At 46.8% G+C, this 21,081-nt stretch overlaps 1 protein-coding gene across 1 annotated transcript in view; it reads left to right on the top strand.

Moving 5' to 3' along the window:
• Nucleotides 1-21,081, top strand: part of LOC142574825 (sodium/iodide cotransporter-like) — an 86,749-nt gene that overhangs the window by 3,912 nt on the left and 61,756 nt on the right. The window contains exons 2-3 of the mRNA XM_075683832.1: nucleotides 1,713-1,835; nucleotides 13,410-13,670. Of these exons, the coding sequence (XP_075539947.1) occupies nucleotides 1,713-1,835; nucleotides 13,410-13,670 (384 nt within the window). The remainder of the gene's footprint in view (nucleotides 1-1,712; nucleotides 1,836-13,409; nucleotides 13,671-21,081) is intronic.

Here is a 21,081-nt window from a genome sequence, read left to right as displayed (position 1 = left end):
CTATCCATGGGCCTGCTAAGTCAGTCCTAGGATCAGGAGAAGCAAGGCTGGTGCAGTTTATCATTCCATATCCGTGCATAGGGCAAAGGCGGCGTGCAGGTCACCGGAATTCGGCATTTGCTAACAGTAGTGCACAGGCAAACATTGTGTGTAAAAGCCACCTAGGAGACGAGGAAAAATTGCACCAGGATGCTAGCTAGCTTCAGTAACGAGCAGCACGACAAAACAAAGCTGGTTATATTCTCTGGAGTACCACAACCAACAAGCCCATACAAAGAGGGGATAGGTAAAAAAAATTACAAGCGAACAAAATTGAAACTGGTTTGAAAGTCAAATGACTGGATGCGGTCGTAATAAATCATACAAGTATAGATAACGACAACATATTTAGCCTATGAGAAACGATAGGACCCTTGGCACTACGCGACACATCCAAGCGTCAGCTCTACCTCTATTATAGCCAGGCTGCGAGTGCCATTCACTATGCTGGTGGCATCTTCTTTAATTGACGTATACTTCGCATGCACATTTAGCTTTCTACAGCTAGGTGAGAGGCGAAGATGCACACGTACGCTAATAGATTGAGAGTATGATGGAAGCCTATGTCGTCGGAATGATATATCGTAAAAAAAGGAAGGGACCGACCGAAGAAATATAAACATGCTTTTAAATTGTTCTTGGTTGGTGTCCTGGCGCCGTCCGTCTTGCTATTGAAAGATGTTAATTCAGGATAGCGAGGAAAAGAACAAAGGACATTTTATTCTCGGTGTTCATATTTTCTTTGTTTAGCATCAGCAGATCCAGTGTTATAAAAATAAGAAAAACTTAGTCTATCATTGCAAGCAGAAAGAAATATTAATGAAATAAAGTATTTCCCGTTCAAGGTACTTCTATAATAGAAACCGGCATTCTTTTTTGGCACGTTACAGGGATAAATATTCTTAAATGCTAACATGGCGTGCCAAGACAAATATATGAAACAGTGTGTATCCTGCAACGTCGTCCCAACGTCTACATTTAAATAACACTGCAGTTTCGGAGGTTTAAAAAGTTATGCTGGCCTGAAGGTGAGTCACAATAATTGCTCCAAGGCCTTGGTGGGCTGGCGAAAAATAGTAGTTGTATGTTTAATATATAAGTAAAAAAGTAAAACGCCTGCTTCAATTAAATTTATTGAAACGCCCGCAATTAGCAGTGTACTGTGTATATTGAGCACGAGGAGCTTTCACATCCTATTTGCTACACTTAGCTTGAACTGAAGCTCCATACAATCCTTCAAACAGAAAGAAATACAAAAAAACCACGTCAACACGTCAATTGCGAACACATTTTGTGAAAATGCTGTAATATCATTTTTATCTACACCGCTTATACATCTACCTGTTTCTGATGCTTCTGTTTATATAGCTATTGTTTTATTTAATTCTCTTACTAATGCTGAATCTGTTAGCCACGCACTTGCATTACTTCATTGGCTTCTGTTTGCGATTTTTTGTCTGGTTGCTGTACCTACCTTGTGGCGGCTACCTGCGCCTTTGTAAAGCTGTCTGTAGAGCTTTTACCCCAAGTAGCCGTCAAGTGCGAGACAGCGAACAAAACTAACGAACGAATGAATGAACGAATGAAGGAATGAATGAATGAATGCACTTATTTTACCACCATAGGTGCTTAAGACATATGTAATCAGAACTCAAAATTCATTTTTTGTATAGGTCAAAGAAGGCATGTCTGCACCAGCAAGCCTCGACGTCGCAGACACGGTCGTCTTTGGCGTCCTCACAGTCGCGGGATACCTGATCGGCCTCTACTTCTCGTTCGCGCGCCGGAGATGTCAGGTGCGTATTACTTTGCGAGTTGCGGCTTGTCTGCTCTCTGTAAGGCAGTGTTCGAATTGCCTTACTGAATTCACTGAACCACCCAGAACGCGTCTTGAAGGAGTCATTAATGAGGAGTTCAATGAAGTCGTATAACTTGTGAAGGCGGCTGAGCCCGTCAAGAAGACGTTCTGCTTACGGACCTTGCAAAATCGACTAAATGTCTCGCATGGATTTCCCATGAACTCATTTCGATTGTTTATTTTCATTCAGCTGAAAAATTGTCGGGTTTAATGTCCCGCAATTGCGCCACTGTGTCAGTAAAATTAATCACTGGATGTTTGCATGCCATAACCACAATCTGATTATGAGGCACACTGTATAGTGAGGACCCCGGATCAATTTTGACCACATCGTGCTCCTCAACGCGTACCTACATCTTAGTGCGCGAGTGTTTTGTATCGTAAAGCTACACTACGCGGGTTTGAGCCGAGCTTTGCGTGCTTCAGCGCCTGCCATACTACGCATGCGCGAGAGCCGCGTGACGTCACGAGAGGCGCAGCTGCATCGCCGTCGCCGCCGCCGCGGCCGCAGCCAGCGCGCGCTCCTTGCCGCCGCCGACTGCGGCGCATTCCGGAGGTGTGACGTCGCAGTCTCCACAGACGCGCCGGCGCCGTGTGCGCCCGCTGCGGCATTTACGATTGCGGCGCCACGCGGCACTGCGCATGCGCGATGTTGGCGCACCGTGCGTATAAATGCACGGGAGAGAGGGTTGATTTAGCGCGCTCGACATCTAAGTTAAGGAGAGTCGAGCCGCTGCCATTCGCGCAAAAGACTGGAAAACCTAAATTCTTCAGACCTTGGCAGTTGGCCGTCGGACGTCGAAAGAACGAGCGTGCTAAGGCAAAACGTGTGGTCGAGACACCGGACGAACGTGAAGAACGCCTCGCGAAAAGACGTCGCCGAGAAGCTCAACGCTGTGCTATTCACAGCATGTTTACAGGAGGTATTCAAAGACCTGGATTGGGAAGAATTGGGGATAAAAGTTAATGGAAAATACCTTAGTAACTTGCGATTCGCTGATGACGTTGCCTTGCTTAGTAACTCAGGGGACCAATTGTAATGCATGCTCACTGACCTGGAGAGTCAAAGCAGAAGAGTGGGTCTAAAAATTAATCTGCAGAAAACTAAAGTAATGTTTAACAGTCTCGGAAGAGAACAGCAGTTCACAATAGGTAGCGAGGCACTGGAAGTGGTAAGGGAATACATCTACTTAGGGCAGGTAGTGACGGCGGATCCGGATCATGAGACGGAAATAATCAGAAGAATAAGAATGGGATGGGGTGCGTTTGGCAGGCATTCTCAAATCATGAACAGCAAGTTGCCATTATCCCTCAAGAAAAAAGTGCATAACAGCTGTGTCTTACCAGTACTCACCTATACGGGGCAGAAACCTGGATGCTAACGAAAATGGTTCTACTCAATTTGAGGCCGACGCAACGAGCTATGCAAAGAATAATTATAGGTGTAACGTTAAGGGATAAGAAAGACCAGATTGGGTGAGGGAACAAACGCGAGTTAATGACATCTTAGTTGAAATCAAGAAAAAGAAATGGGGGGGGGGCATGGGCAGGAGATGTAATGAGGAGGGAAGATAACCGATGGTCAGTAAGGGTTACGGACTGGATTCCAAGGGAAGGGAAGCGTAGCAGGGGTAGCAGGGGACGGCAGAAAGTTAGGTGGGCGGATGAGATTAAGAAGTTTGCAGGGACGACATGGCCGCAATTAGTACATGACCGGGGTTGTTGGAGAAGAATGGAGGAGGCCTTTGCCCTGCAGTGGGCGTAACCAGGCTGATGATGATGATGATGATGATGATGATGATGGTGATGATGGCCTCCCAACAACAGCGGCATGATCAAGGGAGTGTCACAGACGATCCAGACTCGTCGGTACACTGAAGATGCTATGAAACTCGGTGAAAGTACGAGTGCATCTGCACTCTTCCTCTCGGACTTTGTGAACAATCCGTTTGGACACATTTGTGACGTAAGTGAAAGAGTGTGGCATTTTAATTACAAGGCCAAACAAGGCCATAGCCGGATAATATAAGGTTTTGCGCCTTATGGTACCGTCTGAATGCGCCCGCCCCAGCCATCATCAAACCCGTAACTATGTGTTCTGCTGCGCGACGCCGCAGCCACTAAGTTACCTCGGCGAGTATGGCGCTCTTGGGCCACAAGTGCTCCTCGCGCCATTAAAACCCATCAATCACTCAATCAATCAACCTCAGGGAGACTCGAAATCAAGCAGTGCGTCGAACTGTCCATAAATCCTGCCTCACTTAGCCATCTTCAAACTTAGCGTCTACCTCCGGAAAGTCAGTGGTGTCATGTTGGATACCTTAATCAGGGTGTGGACTTTTCTTTGTGGTTCTCTTGTTGAGAAGAATGAAAAGGGTCAATTTTACAGACTGATGCTGTGAGATGGATGGCAATTTTGCCGCGAGGGAAGCTCCCTCCATGTTGTCGATTAGGACACTTCCTTATTGAACGATGGGTTACACACGGGATGTTTATTTCTATTTTAGAACCACATAACTTTCGGAGTTGTAAAGGTGATCCAAAGAATACATGCTTCTGCACTAACATAAGCATGTGAAGGGAGAATAAAAATATTACCAACTGTAGTAGTGTGCGGCAACCGAGAAGCCGTACTCAAGAAAACGACAGTGGACGGTGCAGAACGAGGAATGAGCGTTTATAATTTTTGACACGCTTTCTGTAGGCAGCGGTTGCTTATCTGCTGCTGATATCAGTGCACGTGATGACTTAGTGGCACGGCATGCCCTTGACGTTACGTCATCACAATCCTTCCCCCAAGATCGTCGTCCTCATTCATCTTCAGTACGGAAATCGTGAGACCCATATCGGTCTGGTGGTTTCCTGGCGCGCTGACTTCTGCGCAGCATTGGGGAAGGATCGGAAGGCGCTTCTGCTTGCGTGTGAGGATGGTCATTGTGGGTAGCAGGCAGCGGCAATACCTGCCCGTCTGGTGATGGCGGGTCCGGCGTTATTGCATCCTCTGGGAGAGGTGCTGCCATGTCCGCTTTATGATACGCCTGCTGTGGCATGGTTGGGGCCTCCGGATGACGCACAACGTCCTCGGTCCCGTGTCTTCTCGGGGCCTCCGCACCAACCTTTGATCCTGCATGCTGGAAACTGCGCGAGCGTAAATGGTCAACATGAATGTGCCGGACTGTGTTCTGCGTTTTTGCGAGATAGGTCACAGGGCTAACTGGCCGCACCACACACCCTTCTGTCCATGACACCTTCATCTTGCCTGACAGCTATCACGTATTCGCAGTCCCCTGCCATGAATCAACGGAAAATCGATCTTCGTTGGTCATGCTGCCGTTTTACAGCTTCTTGCTTGCTCTGCATGTCGTCTCGAAATGAGAGCCTTACCAAGAACAGTCTCGTGCGCGGCATTCGTTTCTGAAACAGTTCGGCTGCACACTTGCCTGTTACTGTGCTAGGTGTTGTCCGATATGCCAGCAAGAAGTCGTCCAGCCTGTCCCATAGTGGTCTGCTGTTTCCTGCCTTGTTGTCGTGCAGCAGCTGCTTGCGGAGGCTCCTCTTAACGGTTTGCACTGTCCTCTCTGCAGCTGCATTGCATTCCGGATGGTATGGCGGGCTGTACGTGCACCTGATGCCACAGGCATCGAGGAAGTCCTAAAACGCCTGCAATGAAAACTGTGGACCATTATCAGAAATTATTTGTTCGGGGAATCTGTAGGAAGCAAATAGACTCCGCAAACGCTCGATAGTCTTCGCGGCTGTAGTAGAGGTCATAGGGAACCCTTCAATCGATTTTGAAAACGAGTCAACACACAAAAGGAATGTCGTTTTTTCAAATTAAAAAAAAAATCTAAATGCACTCGCTGCCAGCATCGGGCGGGAAATGGCCATGGCTCGATCGGTGAACGAGGAGCACTGTTTTGCATTGCTTGGCAGATGCTCCACCTTTTTACCGCTCCTTCTATGTCTGCAACTAGCTCTGGCCACCATAGCAGACTATGAGCGAGCATCTTCATGCGTGATGCCCTGGGGTGTTCTGCGTGCGACAGTCCCAGCACGGCGTCTTGCAACGCTGGACAATAACGCGACTTCCCCACGTGACGCATCCGGCTTCTAACGATAGCTCAGCGCATCTGCTATAGTACGGTACCAGTTCAGCGCCTTTAACTTGTGCTGGCCATCCCTCCAGTACATATCGGTAAACCTTGCTTAGCGTGCCGTCATACTTTGTCGCTTTAGCAACATCCATAGCAGTCAGTGGCGTAGTTCCAATAACAGCGAGGGCACCGGTCTCCTCTATACCGGTTCCAATTAAAACAGGCAGTCTGGACAGTGCATCTGTAACTTGCATTTGAGATCCCTTTCTATATCTCAAGTCCTAGCGATAAGAAGCCAAGATTAGAGCCCATCGTTGCATGCAAGCGGCTGCCAAAGATGGAACCTGCTTCCGTGGCCCTAAGAAGCCTATCCGCGGTTGATGGTCCGTGAACAATGTGAATGTCCGCCCATAGAGATAGCGATGAAATTTCTTGACGGCAAATATTATCTCCAACACTTCTCGCTCAATCTGGGCTTAGCTACGTTCAGCTTGCGATAGGGTCCGGGACGCAAAAGCAATGGGTTTTTCTGTAATATTCGGAAGTATATGGAAAAGAAGCGCGCCGAGCCCATACTGCGACGCATGAGAGCTTAGCGCGAAGGGCTGCTTTGGGTCATAGTAAGCAACTACCGGACTGGTCGTGAGCGAGTTCTTCGTTTCTCGAAACGCGAGAGCGCATTTACTTGTCCGATTCCAACGTTTGCCCTTCTTCAGCAGCTCGTAGAGCGGCGCAGCTACGGTTGCCAAGTCCGATAGGAACTTAGTGTAGAATGTTACCATTCCAAGAAAAAACTTCAGTTCTGTATTATTCATGGGCTCGGATGCATCCTTTATCGCCCTTACTTTCAATTACAATGGCTTGATCCCCTCTGCTGAAATTCTGTGGCCCAGGTAGCGAACTTCGCTGCAAAAGAGCTTGCATTTTTCCATGCGCAGCATCACATTCTGAACCTGTAATCGTGTTAACACCTCTTCCAGCTTTTGCAGATAGTCATCAGCACTCGTACCCCCAATTAAGACATCATCAATGAAACAGCCCACTTGAGGGACGCCTTTGGGAATCCTTTCTTTGAGTGACTGGAATATGGCAGGAGCACTTGCGATGCCATAAGGGATGACGCTGGTATTGGCCAGGACATTGGTGCGTTTTCGCAGCTAAAATCGCCTTCGCAGCTTCGTTAAGTTCTACTTGCTGGTAAGCGGTAGCAAGGTCAAGCACACAGAATACTTTGGACCTGCTAACGTTGTGAACAAATCCTCTGGCAACTGAAGAGGTTGATGCTCAATCAGAAGCGCAGGGTTCACCGTGACCTTGTAGTCGCCACAAAGCCGCACTTTTGCATCTCCATCCTTGGGTACTACCACCAACGGGGTTGCCCAATCGTTTCTGGCAACTTTGTTCAATACCCCAGTCCATTTTAAGGTATCAAGTTCTTCAGACACAGCTTGCTCCAATGCAAAAGGCACAGGACGGGCCTTGCAAAATACTGGCGTGCTATTTGGCTTCAAATGAACTTGTGCATTGTAGCCCGTTATGAACTCTATCTGCGGTGCAAACACTGCCTCAAATTTCTTTTTTAGTTAATCCAAGGCATCGACTTGCTCTACCGCTCGAAGTTCTTGCCAGTTTAATGTAAGCTTTGTTAACCAGTTGCGACCAAGCAGACATGGCAGCCTTCTTCCCCCGTCATCTACTATCAGCACAGGCAGACGATCAGTTTGATCACCGTGCTCGACTCGCACGTTCGCTGATCCTACAACTGGCAACAGCTCACCCGTATATCTCCTTAAAGGAACAGTCGCTTTTTTGATAATTAGTTGTGGAAATTTGTGCTGAAAAACCGACTTAGGCATGACGGTGACGGAAGCCCTGTGTCTACCTGCACCTTTAGGGTTTGTCCTTCCATCCAAACAGTGACCATAGTACGCCGAGTTGTTATTTTTCACACTGTATATTTCTTGCTCTTCGTCCGAATCGTCTCCCGGGCTATCGATTGCATTCAGTGCCTTTGTTCTGCCTGCAGTGGGCGCTGTCTGCACATTGTTCTCAAGTGACCTTGCTCACCGACGTTATGGTACTTATACTTGTGGTACCGGAAACTTTCCGTCGTGTGACGTTTACCGCAACGGGAACACTCTAGGCACTCTTTCTTGACTCGATAGCGGTCCCCAGTTTGACTGCCTTGCTTTAGAACGTCAACTTATAATCTGGAATTCAGCAGGTTATAATCTGAAATCAGCAGGTTCTTCAATACCTCATACACTCGAGGACCCACTACCGTCAAGAATACAGCCAGTTTCCTGCCTTCAGCTATCTCATTTGCCGGGACGTAAAGCTCAAATCTTTCCAAGTAGGACTCGAAGCTATCGCTCCCCTCGTCAAAGTTATCCATTTTTCCCAACTGGGCCATTGCAGCGCCGGCCCTGCGGTAGTCGTCTTCAGCAGCAATCGAAGAAGCAAGTGGCAAGCCGCTCTGATCCCACCTTCGTCGTCAGTGTAGTAGCGTGCGGCAACCGAGAAGCCGTACTCCAGAAAACGACAGTGGGCGGTACAGAACAAGGATTCAGCGTGTGTTTTTGACACGCTTTTTATAGGCGGCGGTTGCTTATACGCTGCTGATATCAGTGCACGTGATGACGAAGTAGCACGGCATGCATTGACGTTACGTCATCACACCTACCATTCCCCTACAGGAGAACGGCGTTCAGCGAATATTGTCCTTCGTGTACCTGACCTTCGACACGTTTAACAAACTCACAGGTAACGGTGCCGCATTGCTTCAGCCTCCCGCTCCCTCAGCTCGGTATCTTCTGTTGCTGTAAGTCTGCCTGTGCTCGGGCAGCTCTAACGGCTGCATCGGCGTGCCGCCAGCGAGGGCCGCATGTGCGAGTTCTCGCCGCCACTTGTCGAAGGCTGCAATGTCCTCGGGGGAACACAAAACGCGTGGCTGTCCTATCCGTTTTCCGATAATGAATGGAACGGAAACGAAACCGCTGCCGTGCGCGCGCAAGCCTTTCCTGCCCTAACCCCTTCCGCTCCCCCCCCCCCTACCGGCGGAAGCGAAACGGCGCAAATTGTTCGCGCGCGTGGCGTGAGCGCGCGCCTATGCAGCTACATTCTTAAGCAAAATTACACCCTTTGGGTTGTATCTCGCCATACAACAATAATCGTCATCTGTCGTGTCCGCATTTCCTTTCTTTAACACTACGAGCTCGGTACTTCCAAGTCATGAACCGCATGCGCGTTATCAGCACGACTGAGCATTCTCGACAGGAAGGTAGCCAGCACCGCGTTTTCTATAAAGAAAGCGCAAGCAAGAGAGATGACGATTATTGTTGTGTGCCAAGATACCACCCACAGCGTTTACATTTGTTTTAGAGTGTAGAATTCTTCCTAATGACTCACGCTAAGGCGCAGGCGCAGCTGTCAACACTTCAACCTGCCGTGTATCGCAGCTGCTTTGCTCTGCGAGCAACTGGGTTTTTACGCGACCAGAACGCCACCGAAACGTGTGAGCGAATGCAAGCGTTGAAAAGAAAGGAAAAAATATTGTTTGCCACAAAAAGAAAATTATGGCTCCTTCGTTGATTTAGTGATGCGAGCATGAATAAACGAATGTTACATTTCATAGCACATTGTTATGTTTTTGGCCATTTTCATGTAAGACCGGTCGATAATTTATTCCACAGCTCCGCTGCAGCATTCTAAAATAAACATGAGCCATAATTACGACGGACACTCGGGTTAACTAAGGTGTTTAGAGAGTACCTGGTACCCAGTACAATCAACGACGACAAAGAAGTTTTACTGAATGACATCAAATAATATTGGTTATAATTTTGTAAAGCAAAATAATAACATGGTTATGAATACAATCTTTTACGGCAAGTATGCTAAGAATTGGGTACGCAAATATAACACCGTCAATTATTTTTATCTAGAGCATAGACCAAAGCGCAGCATTCAGCGCGAAAAAATTGACATTAAGGTGGTAGAGTGCATGAGGCTGCAAATGGTAATTGCGTACGTAATATCTTAATCTATGAAGTTAATTTATATATTCCGAAGTACATGCAATTTACAGACATGGCTTAATTCATAGGTTTGAGATCTTCTTCAGTATTTGAGTGTAGTTTCATGGATATATTTATGCCATTGTATCTCTCAAGGTAAACTTGTAGATATTCATTTCGTTAACCCCTTCCAAAGATAGGTATTAATACTCAGCAATTTAATGCTTGTTAATCGAGTATGTTTCGCAGCAAAAACTATGTAATTTCTTTTAGCTATGTTTCATCACTATAACTGCAGTAAACTACGAAATTATCTTTGTACATGTTTGTACTATTCAGTGCGCAAAATATGGTTTTTTGTGCTGCAGCCCACGAACATGCCTGCATAGCTAATGAATGCGCACTTACCCCAATGCTTTCTCTCAAGGTTAATCGAACCTCGCAGAGCACTTCGAGAGCCTGCTGTCTGGATTGCTTGTATATTTGAAAGGGACGAATTATTTAAGCACTGTTTACCGCATGAAGTAAGCATATTTGTTACAACTACTGCAGCTGCCCCATGAATTCTCTGTAGGCATTGTTTTCAGACGATATTTGTAAACTGCTTGATCGCTGTGGGAGCGTCATGAGATACATCATCGTTCAGTACTTTGCACAGCACTGTTCAAAAGCTCAAGTACCCAAGTAGTAAAATTGTATTGCGATGGCAATTATATGTGTACTCCTGGCGCCTTTCTGCCGTCCCCGTGACCGTGATGTTCGGTATGAAGTGCAAGGGCGATAACACCGCCGCCTCTCCCTACACTGTATGTGAGAATGAAAGGGTGCGAGGGGAGCCAGCAATCACGGCCCAATCTCGCCCCATATAAATGCAAGAAAGCGGATAGGAAGCGCACCGTGCTCCATCGCGAGGCGCGCCGTCTTCCGGCATGAGGGACTTAATGTTGCGAGGCACCGGGGGGAAGGGAGTGAGGGTAGTAAGGGTTCTGCTCTGGCTGGAGCTCTGCATGTGGCCGCTGCGCGCGGTCTTGCGGCCGCATCTTGAGAGCCATCTACGTTGGGGCCAGAGTCTAGTTGTGTCGACGGCTCGTAGCGTTGTGCGTGCCTCATGTTCTAGGCGATCATATTGTGCTGAAGCGATATACAGAACGAAGGTCAATTCGCTCGCTGCTGCTGCCGCGTTTCCTCACTCAAGCATTTTGAAAGCGCGTGTCCGCGGTCATCGAGCGTCGTGTTTATGTTTATTGTGCGCACGGACACCATGCTTTTTAATTTAGGGAGCAAGCGAATGTTTACCAGTTGATACCGCCGTTAAGAGTACTATCCTGACTGCGTATGGCTGTCTGCTTATTTGGAATCACAATCGATGTTTCGCCTATCGGGAGAAACTGCAACTTTCTTTCATTGCATACACATTTTTTTTTTCACAATGTAGGCAAGCAGAATGTTTTGGGCGATAATCAGTGTGCCAAAGCAAACTGGCGTGCGAGAAGAAACTATTAAACATGCATAGTGACCGTGTCAAAACGTGACGCCAGTACAGCTTATCTAAAGAGAACCATAACATAGACAGGGCTGGGTCGGAAACGGCGCACTTGATCGCCACCACACGCATTGAATTTGCTATTACAGTTGTGTTGTATTACAATTTCTGTTATTCCTAAATGTAATAGGCTGCTTTATAGTCTCTTTTGCAATATCGGCCTGGCCATTGGTTGCATATACAATCAATAAAATGTTGCAGTTCCACCGGAAAGGCGAATGCTCGATTGCGATTGCAAGTAAGACAACTATACGCAGTGAGGCTAGCAGTTTTATCAGCTATAGACATTCGCTTACAAAAAAAAAAGTAACAAGCATGGTGTCAAGTGTGCAGCGGCAAACATGAACACATCTCACTGAATAACCGGGGACGCTCGCTGTCGCAACGCTGGTGTAATGAAGAGCGGCATCAGCGGCGAGCGAGCTCCCCATCCTACTGCCTCTCTGTTCAGCGCGTACTACGAGAGCGACAACGCAGCGCACTCGAAAGTCATCCGCTCTCTCAGATCGGTAAGCCTTCGAACCCATCTCAGATTACCACCCAGACAGGACGTGCACGACTGGGCTTAGCCGAGCCATGCGCAACCGCGGCTGGAGTGTAAGGCGAATCGCACGCTACCCTGACGCTCCCTCCCTGCTAGCACGCGCCGATCTCACCGCTCCTTCCCTAGAATGCGGGAGAAAACACTGCCGACAGACGCCGCTATACTTCACGGCTCATCCTCGCTTTCTTTCGCTGTCATCTAAAGCATACGGCATGCGCCCGTGATCTTTCTCACTACGGCTTTATCTTGAACAGCATGGCAACGCCGACGCCGGGGCTGCGGAAATTCTCATGAAGTGCTGATATAATTGTTATCGGAATAATGAGGACCACATTCTATTATTGTTCTGGCGAATTCTCTACGGATTCTCCATAAGGGCAAGAAATTTCATCGACGATTACGCCTAGGCGAAATTTCTGCGCAGCTATGACGTGCTTTCTTTTCGCGCTAAATTGGCTAGCACGGACAATCTCTCTGGTGCGGCAGGTTCCAAACGGAGCGAACGGTGGCGCGACTGCCTCACTAATCGGGAAATCGCGAGAGCCCGAACGTAGTTGACGCGTGGGCGCGATTCACAAAAGCCGCCACACACACACTTCCATTCATGCAGCGCTTTGGTGAACAGAGGACGCGTAGAGTGCCTCGAAACGCGCGCCCCCGCGAACGGAGCGGAGGCGAGCGAGCGCATCGAGACACCATAAATACGCGCGCAACTTTGGCTCCATCTCTCCGGTCGAACATCCGGTCGCCATAGTCCGTCTTGGGCAGCACTCTACGCTTTTCTTCTCACACTTTCGCCGTACCTTCCTCCTCCGCTTTCCGAATCATGGCTGCGCTTCACCAACCCCCCCCCCCAGCTGTGCTCCTCGCGCTATCTTTGCTCTCGCCGTCTTTCACCACCCGCTGCACTCTGCGTTCGCTGTCGTCTTTCACTGTACTCGTTCGCTGGGTTACGAGGCACGACGCCGACGCTCGCCGCAGCAAAGGGTGCCTAAGAGCTGTGCTCTAAAAAGAACATCCGAAGTGTCCTTGTCCTCCAAGTGCCATTCTGTGATTGACGTCACATTCCTGTGCTTGTGTTTCTGCGTGATACAGCGCTATTTGTGCCTGTAGCCTGTTACGAGGCAAGCTTACCGCTATTAAATAAAAAAAGTCAATATAGCCCAGTGGTTATCCTCACAGTTTTGCCGCAGTCGTTTGAGTGGAATATACGGTTTCTGCAATTAAACTGCAGATTAGCGGCTAATTATGACAATTCGACCATTCATGACGTCGACACTACTGTCGTCGTGCCGTATTTTCTCACTCAATTCAGGAGTCGTCCACCGACCGCAGCGCCGCTGCGGCCGAACAGGAGGTGTTCCTCGGCGGCCGCAGCCTTCCCGCTTTCGCCCTAGCCGTGTCGCTGGTCGCGTCCGTGGCCACAGCCGTGACCGTGGTGGGCTTCGTGGCGCACTACTACGCCTACGGATTTCACGTCATCTGGCCTGTGACTGGCATCCCCTTTGCGGCGACATTCTCGGCAATGGTGATGGTGCCGATGCTGTACCACCTGCGAGTTGCGTCCATATTCCAGGTGAATACGTGAGTGTGCAATGGCAAAAGCGTCATGCACCGCACCCCCCTCCGAGGTATTGCGTATATTGCAGCGCTTCATTATGCAAAACAATGCATTAGCCTTCGGAGTGTCAAAGTGGAAAAAGTGAGAGTGTGTGAAGTGTGGCAAACCGATCTTGTAATATATATATGGTAAAATGGGGCCGCATTAGCTGAATGGGGAAGAGCATCGTATGCGTAATGTGAATACGTGTGTTCGCCTCCCACATGCGCCCATTTCTCTTTTCGTAAATGTTCATTATCATTTATTTATAATTTACTTATTTCAGTTTAGATCGGCAAATAATTCCCCCGGCGCTGTCTTTGATGTGGTTGCTTGTTGTGGTACCACTCTATATGTATGCCGGGTGTTTGAGCGGACATTTTCAAAAAATTTTTTCAAGTTAGCTTGTGTCAGATACCACAGTTATTGTTCATGAGCTTGTCCACTCGAAGAGGCGCACATTACTTGCGCAAGATATTGAAATGCACTGTCGACTAATTATAAGAAATAAGTAATTATTTTTAATCTAAATACCGTTCGTCGCATATTGCAAATTATAAAATCTAGCCGTGGAGTTCGCAAGGCGGATCGACTTGGAACGAATACTCAGGATGACAAAACTTTTGAGATATAAATTCCTCAACTTTGCGGAGAAATCCATTGCCATTCCAGTTACTTTCTTAACATAACGTCGTTTTATGCAATCAAGCGCAACAGTAACTGGAACGCCAATGCATGACTCCGCAAAGTTCGATAATTAATATATGGAAAGTGCTGTCTATCTGAGAATTCGTTCCAAATAGGTCCGCCTTGTGAACTCCATGGCTAGAATTTCTAAATCGCAATATGAGCCGCAAGGTAACTAGGTTAACCGTTAATTAGTGAATCTTTGTTAATTAGTCGATTGCGCACTCAAGTTCTTGTGCAAGTAGTGTCCTCCGCTTTGAGTAGACCACCTCACCAACTAGAGTTGTGCTATCTGCCACAGCCAACCCTGACGAATTGCCGAAAGTACTCGCTGACACCCTGTATATATGCTGAGTGTCCTAACTATTGTGCGCCAGGATTTAAATACATGCAAATGCCACGTAAGTAGACAGAACAATGCAACGTTATTTACCGACGCTCGGAAACGTTTTTTTTTGCATTCTGCCTAACTAAATAATTAGTTATAATTAGTATTAACTTTCTAGAATCAAGCTCATTGTTCACTCCTTCTCAGCAAAAGTTACTCCTGTGAAACACAATTATAACCTTCAATAATAACTTAGCTTCCTATTTAGACAAAGGAATACTAGTTGATTGCATCTTCCTAGACTTTGCCAAGGCGTTCGACAAAGTTCCACACCAACTTTATGCTCCTTAAAATCAGTGCCCTAAATATAGATCTTAACATACTGAAGTGCATTGAAGGCTTTCTTGATAAGCGTACGCAATTTGCTACTGCAAATGATCTGTGTCGCAGCATTGCGCAGTTCGATTAGGTGTGCCACAGGGCTCCGTCTTAGGACAATTACTATTTTTAATATGTATTAATGACCTCCCCGGTGCAATGAACTCCTCAATTAAACTCTTCGCAGACGACTGCGTCCTTTACTGTGAGATAAGAAATTCACAGGAGTCTTTCATTCTGTAGACTGACCTGGACATGATAATAATAATATAATATATGGGGTTTTACGTGCCAAAACCACTTTCTGATTATGAGGCACGCCGTAGTGGAGGACTCCGGAAATTTTGACCACCTGGAGTTCTTTAACGTGCACCTAAATCTAAGCACACGGGTGTTTTCGCATTTCGCCCCCATCGAAATGCGGCCGCCGTGGCCGGGATTCGATCCCGCGACCTCGTGCTCAGCAGCCCAACACCATAGCCACTGAGCAACCACGGCGGGTACCTGGACATGATGTGCAACTGGTGTTCCAAGCACTAAATGGTCCTTAATCCAACCAAATGGAATGTAATGACAGTTTCTCGGAAGTCTAAGCCATCCAACACTTTCCAGTACAAAATTAACGCATTTCGTCTTGAAACAGTTCCTCATATAAGTACCTCGGTGTCCATGTGGCTATAACTTCTCCTGGCATGCACATACATATCTCTAAAATGACCAGTAAGGTGTATAATATGTTGGACTACATAAGCAGGAATCTTTCACAGTCCCCAGAACACTTAAAACTGCTTCTGTACAAAACATTCATTAGACAGAAGCTAGATTATGCCTCATCTGTATGGGATCCTGGACAACAAACCCTAACAGACGGCGTCGAATCAGTACGAAACCGATCAGTTCCTTTCAATGTTTCTAATTATGCATGCGGAGCTAGTATTTCTTTATCTAATAGAATCAAGCCTAGATAATTTACAAATTAGACGAAAACCATTCCAATTCGAAGAACCAAGTTGCGCATTAAAAAAAGACAACCCCAGGAAAAGGCGACTCAGACAGAAAGAGCGCGCTTTCCGGCTCCGTTGCCTTCTCCTGTAGTTGTCATATTTTAATGTGCAACTTGGTACTTCAAAGCAATGCACCAACTAGCCCAGAAAACGTTCTTCTCAACTATACCACCTCTGTTTATTCCACAAAGCTTTCTTTCAGAGCAAACTGTTAAACCAAGAATTTGATAAAGAACCAGCTTATCTGTCTTCCAGAATCAAACACTTGCAAAACGTCTTCGTTCTCTTTAGTCGAACAAATGCATTTTGTGACTCTTTTTTTTTTTTTTGCCCGAGACAATTTCCGCATGGAACCACCTTCCCTCGTCAATCCCCTGCATAGAAGACATAATAATTTTCAAGGCTGCCCCTAGTGACTACATACTTCACCCTAGTTGAGCCACAATATCTTGACTAATACTTTGTTTGGCATTTGTTGCTTATTCATTTGTTTAGTTGAGTGTACTTGTCGCGCGCTAAGTGTGTAACATTTTCTTATTTTTTCTTTTCGCTTTAATGCTTTGTTGTTACCCTTGTTTTCCTTTGTGTAAATTCTACCCATGCCCTCTATAACGCCCAATGGGCCTTGAGAGTATTGTCAACACATAAATAAAAATTAATTAATTAATTAATTAATCAACTGCTCAAAGATTATATTTAGATGAAAAGCGGCAATGACAAAATTGTCGAGCAAGATGAAACACTCCGGACACAGCTTTCTGATGCTTAATGTGTGCTTCATAAAGGTGCTTTTCCGAGCGTCACAGAAGCCCGCGATTACACGCAAAGTGCCTCGAGCGGCCGGTCGCGTGGCAATGTATGTAGGTGGGTGTGTATCTAAAGTCACAACCACATAAAGCCAACAGACAATGGCTGACAATGGCTGACAATAGCTGACAATGGCTGACAATGGCTGACAATGGCTGACAATGGCTGACAATGGCTGGGCTGGTTTGCCAGCATCACCACTCACAGCCGTGAGTGGTGCCGCTGGCAAACACTCCCACAGGTAAACTATAGTACACCTCCACAAATACGCAATAAAGCAGACGGGTAAACTGCGCCGCCGTAGCTGAATTCGTAAAAGCATCCCACGCGTAATACGAAGACGTAGGCTGGTGTGCCACGTGCGGCCCCTGGTTTGAGAGCGAAAGCTGTTCTCCTCGAGGTACATCTCCCAAAGTCAATCTCGGCGCGCGTTTGACCTTCAGCCGCCGGCGCGCGTGTGAAGGTGTCACGTCGCGTCACGTCACGTCACGTAATGCACTGCAGAGACGCGTCGCAGCGGCGCTAGCTCGAGCTTCGCCGATGTGTACCACGTGACTAGGCGAGCTGCTTCAGCGGAACTTGGTCGCTCACGCTCGCATTGGGCAAAGCACGCGCCGCTACGAGCCCGTCAACTCTCTGCCCCAGGCGCCAGGCTGAGTCTGAGCACCCTGCCGATATAGAAGAACCGGGTCTAACCATGCCTAACAATGCTTTCGTTCGCACAAGTAGGTTCAAGCCACGTTGAACCCCGAGCCACTTTCCTTCGTCTACTTGTATTCAATGCTTATCTCAAGATTTCATACAAAATAAACAAGTAATTCCCCTGTGCTTTCCATCGTATAATTGTCTCTTCACTTTATATGATTTTGACTTACGAAAAACAGGCCCCTCGGTTCCCCTTCTTTCTGAATTGAGTTGAATTCTAGGGTATTACGTATCAAAACCACGGTTAGATTGCGATACATGCCGTAGTTGGGTTACCAGATTACTTTTGACCAGCAGGATATCTTTGACGCTCGCCCTATGCGCGGGACACGGATGTTTTTGCATGTTTTACCCCAACCTAAATGGGGCCACCGCATTTGTTCCCCTGGCCTCGTGCTTAGCCGCGCAACACCGTAGCCGCCAAGCAGCCTCGGCGCGTCTGTCTTTCTCGTTCACACACACACACACACACACACACACACACACACACACACACACACACACACACACACACACACACACACACACACACACACACACACACACACACACACACACACACACACACACACACACACACACACACACACACACACACACACACACACACACACACACACACACACACACGCGCACACACACACACACACACACATATATATATATATATATATATATATATATATATATATATATATATATATATATATATATATATATATATATATAGTTGAAGAAACGAAGGTGCACACTTAAGAAAGTTGCATCTTTACTGTTTTTAACCTTTCGGCCGTGGCACGAAGGCCTTCGTCAAAATAAAACGAATAAATATGCTGACGAAGGCCGTGCCACGGCCGAACCGTTAAAAACATTAAAGATGCAATTTTCGTAAGCGTGCATCTATGTTTCTTCAACTATACATATATATATCTTGTGCGCGTCTGCCGGCTCAAGCAACACACTCCCATGGTATTAGTCTTGGCAATCAATCGGTCGTCTCGTTTTCGACAAGCGTGGGTACCGAAAGAAGGTATATGTTGTTGCGGGGCCATAAAGAGCGTCCCAAACGTGTCCCACTGAAATTCGGTCCACTCCAAACTATGTTACCACGGCTGAGCTCCTTTTTGCTAACTGCGTCAGACCGTCAGGTACGGCAAGTGTGCATCAGAAGTATCCGAAAAAGAAACTAAATGTAATTAACTAAAAAGTAACTAAAAAGACTCAGACGGGTCACCGAACAGGCAAACGCTCACATGCACAGCCGGCTTCGCTCGCTTCGCCGGCGTCTCTGGCGCATGACGCATGTATTTGGCTCGTCTGTCGTGTCATTGGCCTGTCGTTAGGTGACGCAAGAAAATTAAGTCTCAGAGTATAAGATTCTTTACAGGTAAAACGTTTTAGTTCCGCGGGAAAAAAATAAAACAATGTCTGTAAACATCATTTCACATTCTTTTCTTTTTTTCGACGCTCTCGGCAGCTAGCGGATGGCATTAATACTAGCGCGACGTATTTCTTGTTGCCACTTTTTCGTCAAGTGTCCCTGCTTATTGAATTTCTTGCATTACGCTACTACTATATTCTTCTGTTTGCCCTTCTCTGTCTCTTCTTTCACTTGCGCGGTTGTTCGTTACCGGTAAATTCGCGCCACTCTCCACTCGACTTCATGCAAGAGTAAGACAAGAGTTCAGTACAAGTTTCACGAAAGAAGTAAAGCTTCATCTTGCTTCTATGAGAAGCAAAAGTCCGTTTGCTACGGTTATCACCAAGTTCGGGAATCGCGGCTAAACGAAACGTCACAAGACTCGGAGCTTCAACCGTACGGAAAGGGCCACAAAACCGGGGTAAGGACTTTTCGCAGCGCTGAGGTAAACCGAGTGCCCGTCGAAACATGACTAAGTCGCCCGGTTAAGAAAGCGAGCAGGACGTTGCTGAGAAAACGTATTGAACTGCGATTGGTAGTGCAGTGTTGCAAACCGAGCTTGGAGGCGAGCCTGGCGCAGGGTCTCGGTGGAGTCCACTTTTGCGGTGCGTTCTTATGGATACGTGCCTAAGCTAAGATGTTCTTGCTGTAAGCTTGGCGTCGCCATATAGAGCAGCTGAAACGGGCTAGCGCGAGTGACTTCTTGTTGGGACGTATTTAGAGCGAAAGCCGCAGCAGCGACTTAGTCAACCCCGGCGCCGTCGTGTGTGGGACAGACGTAGGAAGAAACGGTATTTTATGGCGTGGTTGGTGCGCTCGGCCTTTTCGTTTGTTTCTGGATATTGAGGAGACGCGGCAGCATGGCGTATTCTTAGTTTAGACAAGACAGTTTTGAAGGCAAGCGACATAAATACCCTGTCAGGATAGGAAATCAGCAACATCGGCGCGCCATGCCGGAATATGATGCACTCATTAATACAGGCTTTGCCATGAGCATCCGGGAGCGCTCGAACGTCTACCCACTTAGTCAGGCAGTCCGTGGCCACAATGAGAAATTTGTTGCCATGATTGCTGCGAGGAAACTGGCCCATGTGATCAATGCCCATAATATCGAACGGTTCCTTAACAGGAGCGATTGGTTGAAAGGGCACAAGTTGTGCTTTGTCAAGATCTTAAGAAGAAGCTTTAGCTATGGCACAACCGCGACGCTGCCTATTCAAATACGCGTAAAACGCAAAATTATTTTACAGAGATAACACCTAGACCAATGTTAATGAATTTTTTTGCATTTGAGTGTGAAAGTTACATTCTAGCGACTGTTGAAAGCGGAATTTCGATTTGGGGCCTCAATGTTGTTAAAAAGATTTTCAAAAATTTGAATATTTGAAAAAAAGAAGGGCACGAAGTTTAGAAATTTGTAACTCTGCATCAAAAACATATCGCGGTTCTGTAAACGGCATCAATTAGATCATTGGAAGCGAAGAAATTTGATGTATAATTTTATATCTTTAGTTAATTTTTTACATTGTGTACAAAGGTTCTGCAATAGCTGTATTTCCATATTACAAATTTTTTTAGATTCATTTCTAACAAATCAATTTGTACGCAAGTTGTAACGCAAGTTGTAAGCCTGATAGTTTCGTTTTCTAAAAAGCTGTGTTTTGTGCTGCTCATTAATAAAAGCTGACATAAATCAGAAATTCGAAACCAACAGTCCGTAGATTTTAGGTTTTTCTTTTCATCACAACAAACCTCGCCAAATTTGGCGCAGTGGCTACCGAGAAAAAGGAATTCGCCTTTTAAATGTATTTAGACAAGAGCACCCGAGCTAAAGCTTCCTCTTAATTAAGAGCTCGAAAACTGGTGCAGGATGACACGTGCAGGTAGACATGTGCGCGCATGCCAAGCCACCAAAACCTCTTCTAAACGCGAGCCAGAGCCTTCTGTTGAACCAGGTCGCCAGCAGAAAGTGCGTCACGACAAATGAAAAGTATGGATGGTTGCATAGCCACAGACACCACAGGGAGTTACGATTCAGTTCCTGTACATCTGTGATAA

Source organism: Dermacentor variabilis, chromosome 3 (assembly GCF_050947875.1).
Source record: "Dermacentor variabilis isolate Ectoservices chromosome 3, ASM5094787v1, whole genome shotgun sequence".
NCBI classification, from domain to species: Eukaryota; Metazoa; Arthropoda; class Arachnida; order Ixodida; family Ixodidae; genus Dermacentor; species Dermacentor variabilis.
The sequence above is the reverse complement of the archived record's forward strand: the minus strand, read 5'-3'. Positions and strand labels throughout refer to the sequence as shown.